General features: G+C 39.1%; 1 protein-coding gene across 2 annotated transcripts; it reads left to right on the top strand.

Annotated features, from left to right (window-relative positions):
* Window positions 1–5,539: 5,539 nt before the first annotated feature.
* On the top strand, window positions 5,540–20,494 carry tespa1 (thymocyte expressed, positive selection associated 1). 2 transcript variants are annotated; one of them, XM_012869278.3, is made up of 12 exons: window positions 5,540–5,655; window positions 7,704–7,890; window positions 8,042–8,084; window positions 8,955–8,995; window positions 9,462–9,515; window positions 10,377–10,416; window positions 10,763–10,792; window positions 10,923–11,018; window positions 12,855–13,063; window positions 13,169–14,301; window positions 15,547–15,619; window positions 20,358–20,494. In XM_012869278.3, exons 2-12 carry the CDS (start codon window positions 7,749–7,751, stop codon window positions 20,447–20,449), a joined length of 1,953 nt encoding a protein of 650 aa, XP_012724732.2. In that variant the 5' UTR covers window positions 5,540–5,655; window positions 7,704–7,748; the 3' UTR covers window positions 20,450–20,494. The 2 variants fall into 2 exon arrangements, with proteins under 2 accessions (XP_012724732.2, XP_021175528.2); XM_021319853.2 differs by having other exon boundaries at window positions 5,546–5,771.
* Window positions 20,495–20,936: the final 442 nt, after the last annotated feature.

Here is a 20,936-nt window from a genome sequence, read left to right as displayed (position 1 = left end):
GCTTTCATTGAGTGGTCTAGTCAAAGTCCAGAAAACTGAGATGCTATGGCACAACCTTCCAGGATGGCTTTATAAAACTTATTCTGCAAGAAGAGTCCAATTTTCTTTGGAGAAAACAAACAGTTGTCTAATGTTGATGATAGAAAACTGTTGATGCAAACTTTTGAACCCAAGGCTGGTGCGACAGTTTCAGGGCTTTACATAGACACAGACTGCGTTGGATATGTTTCCCTCAATAAATTAAATAGTTAACCTCAAATCTATTTTTTGTCTGATATTAAAATGTATTCCATGATCTGACACATTCAAAAGTGAGACAAAACATAAGAAATCCGTGAGGTGGGCAGTCATTTTTTTCATGGATCTGTATATCAGAGCAACAAAATGTGTCTACTAAACAAAAAACCTGTTGTAGTGTTATTTTGTAAGGTAACGTAAGGTAAGTATTTATATAGCACTTTTCAGTAGCAAGACATTCAAAGTGCTGAACATCACAGACATACATAGGAAAAACAAAGGAATAAGCTAAATAAATCCTTGACAAGCATTTTTTTTTCATACATTAACAAACATACAGAACAAATTACTAAGTATTGTAGAATTGTAGTTGAGCTCGGATTTCGTGCTAACACAAATCATAAAAGAAGCGCACCTTGCTACGAGTTACTTTGAACCGACAACGTTCTTATCCAATAACAGTGCACGATACCGCCTATGACAGCCAAACAGCCAATGGGACTTAACGAAAAGCGGTCAAATGGGCGGGACCAAGCACGGTAGGTTGCGCTCCTGAACATGAGTGACGTTTAGATATCTGTTTTTCGCGTAAACAGCGTCACGAGGAAATAATCTAAATTAAAGCCGATAACTTCGTTTTTTTTGGTGATAAAAGTAAATCTTATCATACAACGGAGTGATTTTATGCCGAAGCTCATTTTTTAGCCTTGAACACGGAGGTGTGGAGAAAGGAGGGCGGACTGCGTTTGAGTCTTGCCTCCGTGGCTGCTGGCCACTCCCTAAGTACTCCCAAGTAGCGGTGGCCGCCAGTGGTTCTGTAAACAGCGAGGTGGCGGGAGGAGTCAGGCGGCGTGGAGGAGATAAACCCCCTTATTTTAATGCTCAAACACTGGCTGAAGCCGCGCTGGGAGGGAAACATTGTGGTGGGAGGGCTTTTATCACCGTGAAGGGGGCTGTCAATGAAGCAGCACATGTGGCCATGTAAACACGACGGAGGGTGGAGTGAATCCTCAGTCCAAGATGGACCCACCCCGGTCTGGCTGGAGTCACCCATACAGGCTGCAACCTAACGCAGCATCTCTAGAGTTCCGCTTTTTCTACAAATAGCCCCATCTAACGAATTCATCTTAACACAGCAGAAGCATTTCTAACATTTTACAGATAATTCATACAGTGGTTTTAATGCACCAAGCTAAAACACCACGTGTAGCTACACATTAAGATAAGATAAGATAGTTTTTATTGATCTCACAATGGAGAAATTCACTCGTCACATCGGCTCATACAAGAAGGTGCAGAAAAGGGAAGGTGCATTCAGTTATATACAGTGAATCTTCATATATACAATGGATCAAAAAGAATACCAAAAAATACAAAAAGAAATAGGAATGGGCATATGATGTCTTATTTACATTCACAGTGGTCTATATATATATATATATATATATATAGATTTTATCTATATATATAGATAGATTTATATATATAAACATATATATATATATATATAGATTTTATCTATATATATAGATAGATTTATATATATATATATATATATATATATATATATAATTATATATATATATATACATACACCTATACGCCTATATATACATATGTATATACATATGTATATACTTATATATATATATACATATACTATCTATACGCCTACATACATACGTATGTATGTATGTATGTATGTAAACAACATATGCTCGTTCAAATAGAATAGTTTTTTAAACGCTCTAGTTCACAGACCTCTAGAAAATACGGAATTGCTGTAATCTAAAATCACATTGAATGATCCATACCACACATACTTCTTTATATTTTATAGTTACCACTACAAACTTGAATGTATTTTTTAAACCAACAGACACAAAGAAGAGAATAACTGCCAAGTCAATAGTGGCTTTTAGTTGTTGATTACAAATAGGTAACGGTCTCTTTTTCCATTCAGATCCCCTTTCTCTGTTACCACCTGATAAAATGCAATAAACAACCCACAGAGGTAATCTAATTAGAAAAATAGAGTCAATCTCTGTGTTTTTTAGTCTCAGCGTACACACAGCTTTTCTCTGAGTCTTATTAGAGAACATTAGTGAACAAACGACGCCACAAAGACCAAAGGAGCACATCTGGGTGGTCAGGGATAAAGCGGGGGAGAAGCTGAAAGCAGAGACAAGTTGTACGATAGTATCTCAAGATTTATACCTCTCACAGGGAATGATCTGCATTCTTTAGCAACTTTGAGCCTAATTAAGTGTCGACCTCTGACCTTGCATTTTTCCAGATTTTCTTCTACTCATGGAGCTCACTTTTTCAGTGAGTAGAACATAGAGCATCAAAGATCATGTTGCTACAGGAGGTATATGGTTATGTGTGATCAGCAAGAAATGTTCTAATTCTCTGTAATCAAACTCCTTTAACCATTTACAGTCTTATCATCAATCACACGACTGTTTTAGTTCACAGAAAATTAGCCCATATGTTTCAGTTTTATTTCATACCTCAGTAACTCATGGTTTCTAATTGTGCCATGAGTTTTGTGCCATCTTTGTCTGGATTTTGGTTTTAACTCTCAATCAGTGCTGCATTGTAAAAAGTCTCTCATCTTGACACGCGCCCTATGTTCAAGCTATCCCTTTATATGGCTAAAGGTATACGCCAAAAACAATAAAAAAAATTACATATTTCCTTGACGTATACTTATGTCTACAGAAAGGTTTGCGAAAGACATATTGGCAGCCCATTTTAGTTTAAGGGAATCAAACTGCATAGCCCAAGTGCAGCTAAGCTTTTACAATTAACTATTTAGCATTAAGTTGAAAAGATAAACAAAACAGATAATTTTCAGACCTTTAGGAGTTGGCAGAAAAACAGACATTGTAACTGTTTGCAGATTTTATTGGTGTTCGATTTTTGGACGGATGGAAATCTGAATTTCTAAAACTTGACATGCCAACTATGTTTTTACATTACATATTTGAAATAAAGATAAGATATGGAGCATTTCGCCTAGGTGTCAAGTTTGGCTTTATCTAGCCTTCAATTTAACAGTTTATTTAAACAGCAAAATCTGTAATGTCGGTTTACACCAAATATTTAGATTTAAACCTCAAAAAAGCTAAATAAAGAAATAAAATATAAAATAAAAATGCAGAGAAATTAACTATTTGGAGTGGAACAAGACTTCATTAAGATTACTGAGGTGAAAGAGCAGAGGAGGAGGATTTAAATGGACACCAAGATAGAGAGGCCGAGATTTGTTAGATTTTAGCAAAGCACCAGCTGACACAGAAATTCAGGCTGAAGCTAGAGTTTCCAGAAGACATTACCAGCTCAAGTATTCGACCAAACCTTGTTTTGTGGTCCTGATCAACGAGGCGCAGCTCTCTCTCTGCGCATGCTATCGGAGGAGAGGATGGAGGCAGTCAAGAGGAAAGTTGTGAAGAGTCTCATCCATTAATGCCAACATATGGGATGCTGGGGGAATTTCAGACAAAGTAGGGTACAGAGGATGAGCTCTTTGGGATATTCTGTCTAGACATGGAGTCAGAATTTCAAGCAGAACAAGGCTTGTGGGTAAGTTCACTCAGAGAGCAGGATAGAAGGCTCCAGATGACTGTGGCTAATGTGCAAATAACACTGAAGTAACCCACTTAGCAGAGGGGAGACATCAAAGAACAGTGAATTGTGGGTTCTAGGAACTCCAGGGCAGACCTAAGGGCGCTTTGGCATGCCAGTAGGCTGTAGGCACATGATGAACCCCACTCACCACCAGCATTCATCAAGTGGACTTATGACATGATTTATTTTGTAAGAAATAGGGGCTTTCCCGGCCTTGCAGATGATAGTCACGAACTCAGTGTTACAGAGCAAAGTATGATGAAAACCCAAATGATAATGTTTTAACCTGTGATCAACTCATGGTGTAAAGCCCCTGCCATCTGCCAGAAAAAAACAAACAAACAAACCCTGTCTTCAATTAACTTTTTTTCAAGAGGGAAAGGCGGTAGCCAAAAATGTTTTACTCTAGTAAGAGAAGCATTACTTTAGTATGCTTTTACTCAAGCAGAAGTAGAAAGTAGTCATTTCATTTCTTGATAGTAATATAATACGACATGCCAAAAATGTTCAAGTTATGTGCAAATTGTGACGGTGCAATGAATAAAATGAAAAATAAACGCAATAGAATAGAAATAATCCTTATTGTTCATCAGTGGGAAAATTCATGCTTCAAAGCAGCAACGTGAAAACACAAGGGAAGCATGTGCTTCCCTTACACAAGGGCAAACAATTAAGTAAAAATAAATAACATAAAAAAAATAAGAATAATTTTCAGCAAAACAAAGAAGTGGGTGAAAATAAATAACATCATAACATAATACCCCCGGGAAGTTCCAGCACTCGCCGCAGGGACTATATATCCCTCTTCCCTGGGAATGCCTTGGGATCATGAGGTGGAGGAGAGGGACCTTTGGGTTTGCACCCTGAACCTGGTGCAGACATGGGGATGGATGGACGGATGGATGGGTGTATATATATATATATATATATATATATATATATATATATATATATATATATATATATATATATATATAAACGTTAGTTATACACAATACACACTGTTTAATGTTGTTCATTTGACCTCTAAAAGGGACACCAGGGTTAGTCAGCAGACAGAAAAAAATCAAATTAGGAAAAACGAAGAAGACAAACAATAAGCCTCGCTTTGACATAAATTGTATATCTGATGCACTTTTGGTTAAAATACGCCTGTCCCATGTAATTTATATCACTTTGCACTATAAAAGGCCACACCGAAGTTATTAATTGTGGAGTCTTACTAATAAAAAAATGAACATATGCATCTCCAACCCGCGAAACGAGCGTGGCTTAAAAATATCTATGGCATGGGATGTCATGCGCTCTTATCCTTAGCAGAAAGGATGCTCTTGAAGCATCACTAATGTGAAAAAGACAAACAAATTAAAACGAAGCAAGATAACGCCAAGCAGTTACTGTACTTCGTGTGCAATAAAAAAACACCATTTGTGTCGCAACAGCCGCGCTGCCGCTGACATTTCCAGCAACCTGTCAGGCTGAGCGCTTGTTTCGTGCAGGATGTGAGGCTGACGCGTCCCACGCCACGCTGATAACTTCAGTCTGCCAAATGAGATGCAAAGTCACTTCCTCAGACGCGCCAGGGCCGGGCGCCGCTCCGCGCTCTTCAACCCCCAAAAAACCTGCCCGCGCCCAGCAGAGACAAGCTTCGGTGGAAAGCAACCTCCCCAAAAAAAGCCCGGCGCTTTATCTCTGGGCTCCATCTCCGATAGGGCCGGGCAGGCTATTATTTAACAGGCTGCCGAAAGGACGCTGCGGATGAAGTCGCTCCTGCCATCTGCCTGGGTGAGTCCGGTTCAACAGGAAACCAGAGAAAGTTCGCCGCTGACACACAACTGAAACCTGCAGCCTGCATGACGATGAAAGCTCTCGTCTCTTTGGAAAGATTACTCGCTGCTCTTGTGCGTAAGAGAGTCCGCATTTAAGCTCAGCCGCGTTTTGAAAATGTTTTTTTTTCTTCCCTCTGTCTTCAACGACACGCTTTTGATTATCTAGAAAATACCTTCTGAAAGTCGAGTTTATCTAGATTCACTTCAGCGTATTTCTAGTATTCTAGTTCTGTCGTTCATGTTGTCCATAAATCTCCGCGTAATTATCTACGGTTGTGCTGATTTCATTTAGCCATGTTGAAATGATGCGCAGGGTTTTAGTGTTTGCTTGCCCTAGTCCACAATATCAGTTATGTTTAATCATTGTGTTCTGCTGTTGCCCATAAAGCTTTGCTTATTTATTTTTTTGTTTGTAAGAAGCATACCTATTTTGAGAAAAATACCAATACCTTCATGGAAACTGGGAAAAAAACATATTCCAACTGTACAAGTTGCCTATAGACAGCAATGTTTCATACAGCATGTGTCCTGATCTGCGATCTTCTGTTGTTCAAATTGGATTCGATTCAAAAATTTTAGTTCACCGTAGTTTTGGCTTGGTGCAGAGATGCACTAACACACAGCTGCATGAGATTAAAACGCATTCTTGCTTTCCCTGAAATCCTACAGCAGAACGTGAGTTTAAAGGACTCTGGAGGAGGACTTCAGTGGAATTGCTCGCCAGGTCAAGGCACATTTCCACCAAAAAGGCTGGGAAGCTCTATAAAGTGCAACAACAACAAAAAGTTGAATCCAGCACAAAGGATTTCTTTTCAGTGTTTTCACTTGGGAGCTTCACTTCAGTTGAGAAAGTTTAAACACATTTTTAAACACACTCAGAGCAAGTTAGGAGGGGATAAACCTCATTACCGCTATGCTGCGTTGGCCTTTCTTAATTCAATGTTTGGGAATAAGATGGTTAATTCGCAAGAGGAATCTCTGTCCATTCTTGCTAGATTCCAGATTTTATCTGCTCAGCATTTTCTGGTTGGTCTAGTAGTAATCAGATGCTCCAACTCGCAGCAGTGTTCAGTGGGAGACTGACCAGAGCAGCAGGAATTTGGCAGTGAATCAAATGAACGCTCTGTGTCAGTGAAGCCCCCGGTAGTTCAGTTCTGAAAGTCACCTGGTAGTGTAGCTGTCTGTTAGTTTGAATGTCACCCATATGGGGGACGAACGCCAACCCAGTGGGGGTCCTTTTCTCATGTCCCCCCAAATTTGTCATAGTCAGCGGTAAAAGTACCGCAGTCACATGTCCCATATGGTTTTTATTTGAAATAGAAAAGCTACAACTTTGCTTAATGCTGGAAAACATACTATTTGATATGGATTATTAGTAACAAAACATTACCTATTAGTTTAGTTTAATTGCACAGACTAAAGTAACTATATAGCACAAACTACACATAATATCCTGTACTTACTGCACAGAATAACATCGTTTTTGGCATTCTGCTCTTTAAAGAGCGACACTGGGAGCTGATAACAGCCTGTTAATTATTTGGGTTATCAGCGCAGGCAGCCGGCTTGCAGTCAAACTTGTTTTAAAGCAACGTTACCTTAATATGGAGTGAAAGATGGTGATACCTTAGCTTGATTGTGTTTCTACCCACAGTTTTTTTTTTTTTTTACCAGAAGGCAAATTTGTCTATCTTGTAAGCATGGGTAAGGTGTAGGTGCTTTCTTTCAGTCAGCGGACCGGCTAAGTGCAGCAACAGGTAGTGGAGGGGTAGTGTTGGATTTACACCGAACAGCCATAAAAACCTTTTCCTCTCCACTGTCGCCACATGCATGCTCGGTATGATGCTGCTGGGTTTCCTTAGATGGGAAACATTTTTGACCAATCTCTCTGTGTGATTTGATGGAATCAACTTCGTAAAGGGCCTTAATGATGAGGTTTGCTGTGAATTGGTGGCACATCAATGAAATTGAACTGAACTGAATTAATTTCCGCCTTTGTTTCAGAGTTTTGAAGCCGTCATGCTCTGTCGCTGCGTCTGAATCGAGGTGATGGACAGGTCTTCGTCCACCGTCCGGCGGCGAGCCTGGATCAACAGCAGCCGACAGTGGCCGACTGTGGAGGACCTCGAGGGCCCGCCGTCTAACACCGCAGCCTCGGCCTCCATATCAGATGACGACGTCTTTCCTGATGGTGAGCGCGGATACGTCACTTTGTTGAATAGTTCGCCCATTTCACTGTAGTTTCGACCGTCTTTAATGCTTCTAGGCAGAAAAACTAATTTTGTATACAGTGTTCAAAGAGAAACCTGTTGATGTTAATAAGAGCGCTGTCACTTTCACAGCTGGCTACACTGGAAAGATTGAGAACTGGCTCCTCGGCTGTGGGTAAGCCGACTTGTTTTCTTGTTTTTTCAGAAGCTGACAAACTGCTGACTTTTTACATTTTCCAGCTCGTAAGATGTATATCACTGGAAACTGTATCAAGCAGCAGAGCGCAGAGTGGAAACTTTCTGAAGTCAGGTGGTGCTGTCAGCTAGTCACATAAAGGTGTTTGTCTGCTGCAGTAGCCTGAGGTTATGCATTCTTATAGTTCCATTGGAAAAAGAGAGAAAGACAAGCCATCTTTTAGTCAACCACAGACTGAGCTGACCTACTGTCAAGGTAGTTTTTTTTTTTTTTGTTTTTAGTTGGTTTACCAGAGGTGGCATGATTTACAACAATTGTTCTCAGTAAAGCTTCCAACTCTTTGACGTATCTGAAATTACGTTGTGGTGTAGATTGCAGGAAATAAAAGTTTCTTGTTTAATGAAACTGACTGCAGGAAAGAGGAACAGTATCTTATGGTGTAAACGTCAGTCAACGAGAGAGAAGCCCTTATGGGACCCAAGGATGCTAGATGACAGTAACTGGGCGTCTAAATGTGCCTTGACGCCCATGTTGAGAACATTAAAAGGAATGGCTGTTGGCTCAACGCGTTCTCAGAAATGAAAATGAAAACTAACTGATTTTGGCTTGCCGTTACCCCGAATGCTAATATTTCCACAAGAGGAAGTTGCAAGACTTCAGAAGCGCGTGGAAAGCTGCTGATTGCAAAGTGTCGAACAAATTTGCACTGTAACCTCGGCCTGTTATCATTTTTCATATTAAGCCGGAGATGCAAACACGGACACATTTTCGATAGAGGCATGCAAATGACAAAGGCTCAAGTTGTGTGTGTTTGTGCTTATGTGTTTAAAACCGGGTTGTGTCTTGCAGATCTGAGGGCTGTTTGGAGAACAGCAGCAAGCTAAGTTTTGGTGAGACGTGCAACCTTTTCACAAAGAACTTGATTACGTAAATGTAAAAAAATAAATAAATAAATTCAGAGATATACGGTACAAAATATTATATTTCTTATTAAGGTAGGGCTCAGTCTCTGCAATAAAAAAGCTGCACAATGCAGGCAAAGCACTAGTACATGATCTTTTTACAAGTAAATGAGCTCAGAATTTGGTCGATTCTCCTCATTCGGTTGAATGAGGGAATCATTGGATACATGGGACAATTTTATATTACAGTAAGTAAATAGGGCTATTTAAGGTTTTCTGTATCATGTTATTTAATATAAGATACAATCTGGAATAAATAGCTACCTGAAATAAATGCAAATGCTGTAGATATTTAAGTCAATATCCTTAATTTACATTTTGCACTGGTAATTTGCACAATTTCTGATTTAGAACATCATTGAGTCACATTTTAATATCTGATTCATTTTTTTAGAGTCTGCACTGCACGCTAACGCCTTTCCCGATGACTTGAGTCTTGGAGCCGATGGTAAGCGCCTGCACGAACTCAAACACACAAACACTCACTTCCCAGATAATTTGATTATCTGAAACGTGACTTTGCACACACACAAACACACACACACGCGGAGACAGGTAAGGTGATGTAATGAGCCAGCAAATGTTTTAAATAGGGAAATCAGGTATTGTTTGGTTATGGTTATTTTTAAACTCTACTTATGCAGATCCTTTCAAACGGGAAAAGGAAATGCTTGCATCGAGTATTTTTTTTTTCCCCCACTTTATCTCGTTGGATTATTGCCTGTCCTTGTACACTGGTCGTTTCAGAGAGATTAAATAAACATTTCCGCCACACCAGAACTAAACCACAAAGATAAACGGTGAAGTGTGAAGCTGTTGCATTTTTTGCAGATCAGAAAATAAAATAAAATAAAATAAAACAGCTTCAGTCCTTAACTGAATGCAAAAGGGTCCAGGGAATGATAATCCCACAGGTGTCACACTATGTAAACTGGTTGTGTTGGAAGTTACCCCAGCAACATTTAAAACTCCAAATAAAACCATAGACTTTTCCAGTTTGGATAGAGATGTTTTGTTTTCTTGACTCCTTGTGTTAAATTCAAACTATAGATACTAAACTGCAACATACAGTCATTTTTTGCTTTTTCTTCGCATTTAAATGGCTCCCATTATCAAACAGATTTTGAATCATACAAAAAGAATTGGTTAAATGCATTTTTCCCCCCAAAAGATCACTTAAATTGTTAGTAAATAAATAAAGTGCTAGACCAGTAGAATTGAGACATAACTTAAATAGAACCTGTCTCAATACATGACGTAGGCTGAAAGACCTCAAAAACCAACTCATTGTGCTTTTTTTTACCCCCAGCCTCACTTATAAACTTTGGAGAAACTACAAATAAGTGTGGGTAAGTAGAAACATTTTACTAGTTTAACTGTCTTCTACACCTCCCACAAGACCATATATAATCTAGATTTATTTGTTTTACTTTTGCAAAATCATTATTTTCCTGGCAAGAATGCATGGTTCATTACACAGCCACACTCTGAAACTCTGCGGTTCTGTTTTGAGCTGCAGACAGAGTTCATTTACAGTTTAACTGGAAGCTTGACGGACCACTTTCTGGAAACGTACCAACACCATTTAAATGTTTTCTAAATATATGAAGAGGTTTTTCAAAAACTTTGTTGAACTATTTGTCGGTTTGTTTATTTTTTATTTCTTCTTCTTCGTTCGCCGTGATGCCCGGCCAGACACCCTTCCCTCAGAAAACAGCTCAGCAGGTTTGTTGTTTACTTTCTCCTCAAGCTCAGAATATAATTTTTTTTCATGTTAGTCCCCTGGGAAATAGTGAGTGTATCATCTGTTTTGAAAGTTTTATGTACCGTAACGTTTCATATGTTTGGTTTTTAGTGGTCCTCGTCAGAAACTATGCCCGCCGTCACTGAACCTGGGCCACAGCATGGCCTCCAGCTGCCTTTCCTCCTCCACCTGGAAAACGGTGTCAAGGTGAGTCTTGAAAATTGCAGAATGGTAAAGAAATATCATTTAGAAAATTGGTCTAAGTGTTGGACCATACGATTACTTTTACAATTTCCTTCACAACAAGTTACAGCTTCCAGAAACCTGTTATGTTACTCAGTCATGCCGTTTTGAATTGATACCTGTTCGTACAGGTGTACCTAAATAAACTCAGTAATCACTTCGAAAAGTGAAATTCATGTGATAAATAGACTCATTACAAATAAAGTATATATACACTACAGTATGGTAGGTGATTATTTCTGTTAATTTTGGTGACACTGGCTTACAACATATGGAAAACCTCCAAATTAGCACAGTTATTGATACCCTCCTCAACAAAGTATGCTACAAAAGTTCTCTACTAAGGAAGCAAACAGAGCGCTATATCAAAACCACACAACATTAACGTAAAATTGAGTGGAAGAAGAAAGGGGCAGAAAAAGACGTTCAAGCAACAGGGATAACCGCAGTGCTGAAAGGATCGTGAAGATTTTCCAGAGTATGTGGTAACAGAAAACCACAAAAACGTTGGAGTTGGCTGGCCTATCATGCACAGTGACACATTGGGTGCTAAGCAAGGTGTTGGTAACTTCGACAGTGTAACCCGTTACCAGGTCCTGTTGGAAAATTAGATCCGCCTCGCCATAGAGCTTGCCTGTGCAAATTCTCAGTTATACGGGTCACTGCAACAGAAAACAGGCTTAAATCTGAGGTAACCGGACTCCATAGAGCTTGTCAGCAGAGGGACAGAACTATTGGTCCAAAAATGTCCTGGTAGATGGCTACATCAACTTGACTCAACATGGTGGACCACCACCAGAATATAACATGGCTCCCTAAATCATCACATACTGTGGAAACGTCTCATTTGACCTCAAGGAACTCAGATTCTGTGCCTTTTCCTTTATGACTCTGGGGTTTTGGTTTTCAAAAGAAATGGAAACGTTCCCCTGAGGAGAGGACTTTTGACCACTGAGCGACAGGCTTGTTCCTTTTTCTCCGAAGCCTAGGTGAGACACTTATGAGGTTGTCTCTGGTTTCAAAGTGGCTCAACACAATGAAGGCCGCAGCTGTAGCTCATGTTGTTGATGCGTCGTTGATGCGTCGTTGATGCGTCGTTGATGCGTTGGTGTGCGGTGGCTCTTCAAGCTCGGACTCCTCGCACAGCTCACAGCCTCTGAATCTGCTCCAAGCACTTGAATGGGTTTTGCTTCATGGTTTTGTAAACGCGGTGGTCACGCTTGTTATTTGTTGGACTTATTTTCCAACACCTGTTCTTCCACTCAACCTTTACAGTCAAACTTAAATTTAGTTTCTGGAGCACATTTAAAACGATTGTAGACCAAAGTGCTGTGCAAGGCACAACTTAAGCAGGGAATTATACAGTAAAATAAAACACATCTAGATAATATAGGTGAATAAATAAATAAAATAAGTATGATAATGGTCAACTAAGATAAAAAGCCTGAAAGCAGAAATTGTTTTTTTTTTTTACAGCTTTGCATTGATTTGTTTGGACAGAGCAAACATTTTTAGCAAAGAACTGAAAACTCAAGTCAGCAGTTCTTCTGATTATTGTGTGGGTCAGAACGTCACATTTCTGTATTAGAGACATTTTCTTTTGGGCCCAATGTAATACTTTTATTTTCTGATAAATTAGTTTTGGGTTTTTATTAATTGTGAGCTAAAATCACAATTAGTGCCTCAAATGTATCCATCTGTGTCTCTTGAATATTTCACTTCCTCAAAAGACATTCCTGAAGTAAAACATTCTCTTTAGGATATTCGTACTTTTTGAGATGCACGTTTGTCATTTTTCAGCGTGTCAGAGGTTCTGCAGATGTGCTCCGAGGACGCAGAGGAGACTCTATACGAGCTGGGTTTTGGCTGCGAAGAACCTCAGGTCACCGTACGCATCCCTCCTCGATTCTTCACCTTTCCCTCTCAGGCTGAGGGCATCAACTTCCGCCTCTTCCTGGACGCCCAGATCCGGCGGATAAGAGAGGAAGACCCCAGCCTTTCGCTTGCCAGTATGGATTTGTTACATCTCTCTGTCTTGTATGTGTCAGGTGACTCATCTTCCGTTGTCGGGTGTGTGAAAAAGTGAAACTGTTTACACTCCGTTCTTCCCACAGGTCGTTTCAGACAAGTGCAAGTGCTCACGGCCATGGCCAATGCTTTCTATTCCCTTTACTCCCACGTCTCACGCACTCCGCTCCAGAAGCTGGCCACGCCGGAGTTCTCCTTCTCGTCTCCCGCGGAGAGGATCGAACGGTTCAGAACCAGCATTCGCAGCGAGCCTCGCTCTCCGGTGGAGAGGCTGAAGGACACCGTGAACAAGATGTGCCTGTACACCGGCTCGCCTCGCGGGTCAGACTCCACCTCTCCACAGCCCTCTCCCAGAAAGAGATCCAGTCTTCCTGAACTGGTGGATATCGTGCTGAAATCCAAGTCCGGCAGTGTCAAGAAGCTGGATTTGGGAGAACAAGACCGGTGTGGATCCCGTGAGGATTTTAGGACGCTGACAGATGGCGGGGACGTGGAGCAAACCCAGCAGACTGTGGAGGACACAGACGTTCATCAGGAGGGAAATAAAATCTGCCACGAGGAAACGCTGGACGGCGAACAAGCAGATAATGCTGATAGGGACAGACGAGCGGATTGCATGAGAACATCTCTAACGTCATCGTTATCAGGAGAAACTGTGATAGAAACAGAAACTCTGTCAGCCTCGGATCAGCCAGAGCGGGGATCGTGTCCGACGCAGAGCGACGAAGGGACCGCTGTGCTTAGTCCTGGCGCCAACGTCACGTACGATCTAATCTGCCCACAGATAGTGGAGAGTGTACATCGAGCGCCGTTCTGCGGTCAAAACAAAAGCCGCTTCCTTCATATCTCCAGGACAGAAAGTAGAGATAGATTATGCTCTCCGTCACACAAACCGGCTCTACAAACCCTTACCTCGGAGGCTAACGAGGACTCACAACCTTCCTCTTCTAGAAAGGCCCCGCAGGTGGATGGATCGGGATCACCTAGCGGCATTTATGCTCACTGCTGCATCACTGTGACTGGCTGGGAAGACGAGGACGCGTCTTCGCCCTCCAGGAACCCCGCGGATTCCTGCCACGCTTCACCTTCCTCATCCGAGCCATCACCTGCAGAGCCGTCCAATGAGGAAGAGGGACAGTACCTGAACCCGTTAACGCACCCGGGCCTGGGCAAATTCTCCGCTAACCGTCAGCAGGTCAACTCTTTCGAGCTGGAGGAGGTACAGATACTTTTAAATTCTAGCATATGCAATGCGATGATGAATTTAAACTGTTCTTTATGTGCCTTAGTTGATTTTTGTGGATTATAGGAAGTTTTAATCATCGTAACTCAATGCTTGAGACCAGTTGATAACACACAGTCATCATTTAATCAGTTTTTATCAGAATCAGACATACTTTAATAATCCCAGAGGGAAATTATTTAAGTAAACTAATTATTAGTAGGTCTCAAATATTGATGACATCCAGAACTTGGTGCTGATATTTAGTTGGGGCAACTGATTCGTCTTTCATTGCTCTTTTCTGAGGAGCTCTATTGAACTGCTGGGGTGCTGGGAAATTTTTTTTTAAATATAATTTTTCTTTTAAAGACATTTTTGTTTCGTATTTGCCATGCAGGTTTACAGGTTACATGGAGGCCCTGATAAGCAAAACACAACAAAACCAAAAAATTAGAAAACGCAACATATGCAATAAGGAAACCAAATTGGATAGGAGTGATAATCTGAAAAAAAAGAGAGTAATAACTTTATAATTAGTTTGATTAACTAATTGGAACTTGGTAAAAAAAAAAAGTTGTGAAAAAGACTCTGGGTCAATTCACCCCCTCTACCATACTGTCCCAGTATTTTGTCCCTTCCTGTTTGTATCCATAAACACTTTGAATTTCTCCACTGATGGTTTAAAAAAATTGCCATTCAAAAATACAAATCTACAGAGAAGCCAAGGGGTGAAATTGCCAGCAACTCATAGCAATTAAGTCTTCACAGAATCTTTACAATACATGGCTGAAATATTTAGTTTCCAATCTTATGAGAGGCATAGTCACCTGTCGTGGAAGTTGTAGTTTTACAGTGCTATGAAAATTTAAAAATAAAATTTTAAGTAATTTAGTAAGATTTTATGTCAGAGAATACATTTCTTTTTCTTGTTTGTAGCTGAACAAAACTAAGTAAGATATGTGTTTGAATTTATTAGTATCTTCTGTTTGAAGCTGTGTTTAATGTTTTCTGCGAGGCTTTTTCCTTAGTAAAATGTATTTCCTGGAAAATATTCTGGAACGCTGTTAAATCCTGAAATCTAATACACAAAGGCCAAAATAAAGTCACAAATGAAGTATTGAAACAGTAAATGAGCTTCAGTTTATTTAGCTAAACTCATGGTTCTTAGTCGCTCACTTTATTGACCTTGGTAAAACAAAGGGTATCTTTGTTAAATATTTTTAATTCACTGTGTTTCCATAGGTGTATAGTGCAGGAGAAGATGATTTTGGACAACCTTCCACCTCGCCACTCTCTAGAAAACATTCATACAAAGGTAAAAAATATTCATCTGTATTTATGAGGTTTTTTTAAACGTTTTACATGAAGCAAAGTTTTCATCGCACTGAGGAGGATTTTTCTGGTGCGCAAACAGCCGAGTGGATTGTGCAGCAGTTATAAATGGGTGAGGGGAGGGACGTTATCAGCTCACGCTCTAACAGCCGCCCAGGCGTTAAAACAAGTTTGCATGTTTCATTTTTATCTTTCTTCTTCCTCAGTTATAGAAAGTGACAAAGTGTTTCATATATGGCTCACTTTAGAGCATCATAAAATCTTTAGCTGTGGTCAGCTAATCGATTTTGACAACTGTTTACAGTTTTTTATGATTGCTTAAGCACAACTTTGAAAACAGGGCTCAGAATTTTAAAACACTTCACACAGTTAGTGTGTGCACAAACCTGCAGAACATCCCAGAACCTGTGCAGAATGAAACACCCATGTAAAAACTATACACATTTATAAAAACCATATCATGTTACCATATAAAACACACCTTTTCATAAGGCTTAATTCTTTGAACAAGTTACACACTGCTGTGTTTGACTTAAAACGCTTTTATCTCTCAGTGATCAGATTACTGTAGGTGAAGTACACAGAGAAAGTGAAAACAAGGTAAATTCACCAAACACAAGATCAGTGCTGCAGAAAATATGATTTATTTCTCTTCCTATAACCAAAATCAGTCAACATAGACAATCGCAACGAAACATGTCCCAACACTGTGAGCCCTGAACATAGACATATAAAAATACTGTACTACCCATACAGGTTACAGTAAAACAAAAAGAAAACAAAAAGAAATGAGTACAGTGACTACGACACATATCTTCGCCTAGCTGGATCTGGCCAGAGAATTTCATCAACATTGTCGGCAATGTCCTCTTTGGCAAGGCAACGTGGGAAGATCCGTCTTAAATGATGGATGCATCGTTGCACAGCTGACATTCGACTACTGTGTTGCTACTAACAGAGTGTGAATGGGTGAATGATTGTAGTGTAAAGCGCTTTGGGGTCGTCAGACTTGATAAAGCGCTTATACAAGTACAAGCCATTTACCATTTACCATAGACAAAATGTGTTTAGTGTTTCGCAAATCGCTGCGTGTATTGTTCTGCAAAAAGCACGCAGTCCAACGTTTTGCTCCTTGAGCAACATGTTGCTGATTCTGTAATTGTTTTATTAGTGTTTTTATGCAATCATAAAAAAACTGTAAATACGACCGTGTTCAGTGCATCGGGCTTGTCATAATCAGACAACTACAAAGTATTGCGTAATTGTAAAGTGGAAAGAAAATAATTCATAGATTTCAAAATAATTTACAAATAGAAATCTGAAAGATGCCGCTAATTAACAACCTGTAAAACTCACAGCATCTAATGCTTAATAAGTAGTCAGCATTTATGCAGTTTAATCTCAGGGTACAACCTCATTGGTTTGCTAGAGAACATCAATGAACAAAATCAATCTTAAGGACCAAAGAAGACCAAAACAAGTCAAGACAACATTTCCTCAGCTCAACTGGGAGAACCTGTCAACAGCACAACTATTAGTGGATAGGGGATAAGTTACATACTTGTGGATAGAGAGCCATGTAGACTGGTACCAGCAGAACCATCTCAGGTTAAATGCAGGGGAAACCAGGGAGCTGGTGGTGGACCTTTGCAGGTGCAGACCAACCCTATAGATACTGGTTAACATCCAGGGAACTGATGTTGAGATAGTGGACTCTTTGTATAAGTGCCTTGGTATTCACCTGAACAATAAACTAGACTGGCGTCACGACACTGATGATCTGTACAGGAAGAGCCAGAACAGACTCTACCTCCTGAGCAGGGTGAGATTTTTTTGGAGTGAAATGGACTTTCTTTAACTCTGTGGTGGCGTCAACTATCTTCTGTAGTGTGGTTTGCTGGAGCAGCAGCTTATTTCTAGCTAGAAGCGGCTGGATAAACTCATTAGGAGAGCCAGCACTGTCCTGGGATGCCCTCTGGAGCTAGTGCAGGTTGTGGGAGACAGAAGGACTGTAAGAAAAACAACATGATTGATGGACAATGTTTACCACCCTGTGCATGGAGCTGGTGCAGAGCTGGAGATCTCTTTCAGTGCCAGACTGCAGCACCCTAGATGCTCTAAGGAGCGTTTCCGCAGGTCCTTCATCCCAGCTGCTGCTAAACTTTATAATCTCTGCTGCCCACAACACACTCAGTAACTGTTTACAACATGCTAATGGTTGTACGGGTTCTGATATGATCATGAATTATTTCCACTGTGTTTCAGACGCTGATGTCCGTTTGCACACCCTTTAGATGCTTGAATGTTGTTTGTACAATCATGCATATTGCATCTTTTTCCTCACATCGTTGTGTAACTCGGCTGCTGTATAACTGCTGATTAACTTGAATATTCAAATTTGTATTTGAATATGTCAGTTACAATAGTTGTGCAATACTTTGTGTTTAATTTTATTTTTGCCTTTCTGATAAATCACTTCTTTGTTTCTTTAGACCTAACTCTTGATTAGCTTGTTTTTCATTACTGCTTTAGTTTGTATAACTAAGTGTTCCAAACCCTCCATCCAAAATGGTTTTTTTTTTGTGAAATAACAACAAAGCTTGACCTAATTTAGCAAAAGAAATACCTATGGATAAAAATTACCATAGTATTGGCAGAGATATAGTTGATATTGCTGATAGTATTTTTTTTCTTGATGGAGTGGATAAGAGTGGAGTATTGCAGGCTGTACAACAGTGTCAAAATAAGACCAGTAATAATTTTGTAGATATGAATATGGGTTTCATTAAGAAGTTGTGGACCTATTTACATATATCTGTAATTTGTTATTTTCAAGAGGGGTTTTCCCAGACAATATGAAAATTGCTAAAATTGATGGGAATAAGCATGATTATAATATTTATAGACCTATTTCACTGCTTCTGCAATTTTCAAAGATTTTGGAGAAATTATTTATTTCTAGATGAAATAAATGTATTAATAAATATAGAATTTTAACTGAACCAATATGGTTTTTGCTCAAATCATTCAACGGTGACAGCAATAATTGAGCTGGTAGAAGAGATTTCAACAGCAATAAGTGTAATAAGTGTATTAGTGGATTTAAAAAAAAGCCTTTGGTACATTAGATCACTCAATATTATTGAAAAAGTTGTACAAGTGTGTTTTTTTAAATAAGTTATTTCAAAAATAGAAGGCAGTTTGTAGAGATTGCTAACACAAAAGCTACTGTGTGAAATATTAGTTGTGGGGTACCACAAGGATCAATGCTTGGACCCCTACTCTTCCTTATGCATTAATATTATTTTTAAATTATTTTGGTGCATTCTATTTGCAGATGATATAACTTTTTTATTCTGGAGAAAATATAAAAATTGCTAGAGGTAGTTGGAACTGAATTTATTTAAAAAAAATGGTTTAATATTGTTAAACAACGTTTATGATATTTTGCTGCAGCAGAAAAAGTGTTGATAAACAACTGTATATTGAAAGATTCGAAGTACAAAAAAACAAAATAAATTAAGTTTTTGGCTGTTCTTATTGATCAACATTTGTCATGGGAACCTTATAAAAATCACATAAAAGGTAAAATATCTAAAACTGTTGCTGTAATAAGGTCTAGGATATTTTGAACAAAAAGGCTTTGTATATATTGTACAACCCATATCTGACGTATTGTGTGGAAGCGTGGGGGTAGTGCCTGTCAAACATATATAAATGAAATCTTCCTCTTACAGAAAAGAGCTGTGAGAGTTATTCGTGGAAGTGGATATAGAGATCATACAAATCCAATATTTATACAGTTAAATTAATTGAAAATTAATGAGTTGATTGAAATTTGTATGTTAAAAGTTATGTATAAAGCTCATAAGCAAACATTACCAAACAACATTCAAACCAGATTTATTAAAAGGGAAAGTAAATATAGTTTAAAAGGAACTGAGTGCTGCAAAAAAAAAAGAGAAAGTATAATTGTGCTGATGCAAAAATGTATTTCAGTTAAGGGTGTTAAGTTTGTGGAATGATGTTGACAGTGAGATGTCCAAAACAATTTTTAAATTTTTTTAATTTATTATTATTGTTACGTGTTATATTAGTGATTAGGATTATATATTTTGGTGTTTTCTCTTGTGTTACCAAGGGACCTCTAAGTTTTGATTTCTAAGTTTAATTTCTGTGAATAGGGGCAAGCGTTATAAGTTTATACTTCCTTTTGCTCCTTTTTGTTCAGAATTTTATTTATTTTTACCTTTTTTTTAAATTAATGAAATAAATGAATTTTGCACGGAAAGTTTGTGCCTCTAGAGGTGCAACGTTGGTGGAGACATTTCCAAAAAAGACTTGCAGCTGTAATTGCTGTGAAATGTTGACTTAGGGGTTGAAAACAAATGCTATTCTGATTTATTTATTTTTGGAAATCAGGTTATTATTTTCCCTCCACAACTGTACACATAAAAAAACACATAAAAGACATGAACGTTTTTGGTTGTGACTTATACAAGATAAAAATGTCCATGATGTGAATACCTTTTCAAGGCACTGTAAGGATGATGAGAGGCACTTGCGTATACAGGTCGCTGAGCAGGTGTCTTCAAGGGGAAAATGGGGCCTTTTCTTAGCCAAATTCAGGTTAGACTGCAGCTGCTAAACGGTTTATAGTTTGCAGAACTTGGAGAAAACCTGAATGTGTTTTTTTTTCTTTTCTTTTGATGGTTGTGTAGGTGAAGTGGTCCGGGGTGACAGCATGCAGTCCGACAGCAGCGGCTACGCAGACGAAGAAGTCAGCCCCTCACCAGACAGACACAGCAGGTGACGGAGCGAAACACGGCAGGACTGAAACGTACAGGAGGAGCAAGAACCTTTTCCGTTTGGAAAAGTGGATCTGAGCACCGACTTTGCTTCAACTCTCAAGATGTGAATGTTTTGGCGGCTAGACCAAAAATAAAACTTCATGATGTTCATATGAAACACAAAACCCTGTATTAAAAAAAATGGCACAGACTTTGACAGTGAAGTGTAATGGAATGGTACTTTAATCAGGGTAAAAAACAACTTTTAAATCTTACAAAAAGTGTTTTATCGAATACAATGTCCAATACAGTTCCTATTTCATTTGCATTTCTTTGTATATATATATATATATATATATATATATATATATATATATATATATATATATATGTTTATGCCAGCACAGAGAGATGGTGTGAGTGACCAAAGTAAAATAAAAACTTCCTTGTTTTAATGATGTGAAAAATTGTTTGCAGGTCTGCCTTTTCTAAGTATGGTTGCTGCCCGCA

Source organism: Fundulus heteroclitus, chromosome 20, assembly GCF_011125445.2.
Source record: "Fundulus heteroclitus isolate FHET01 chromosome 20, MU-UCD_Fhet_4.1, whole genome shotgun sequence".
Taxonomy (NCBI): domain Eukaryota; kingdom Metazoa; phylum Chordata; class Actinopteri; order Cyprinodontiformes; family Fundulidae; genus Fundulus; species Fundulus heteroclitus.
The sequence above is the reverse complement of the archived record's forward strand: the minus strand, read 5'-3'. Positions and strand labels throughout refer to the sequence as shown.

Excerpts from the sequence above, each read along its gene's own strand:
- tespa1 (XM_012869278.3), top strand. The coding sequence starts at position 7,749 with ATGGACAGGTCTTCGTCCACCGTCCGGCGGCGAGCCTGGATCAACAGC. Across the intron at positions 10,793-10,922 it reads CTCAGAAAACAGCTCAGCAG|TGGTCCTCGTCAGAAACTAT; the intron begins GTTTGTTGTTTA and ends TTTGGTTTTTAG. Across the intron at positions 11,019-12,854 it reads ACCTGGAAAACGGTGTCAAG|CGTGTCAGAGGTTCTGCAGA; the intron begins GTGAGTCTTGAA and ends GTCATTTTTCAG.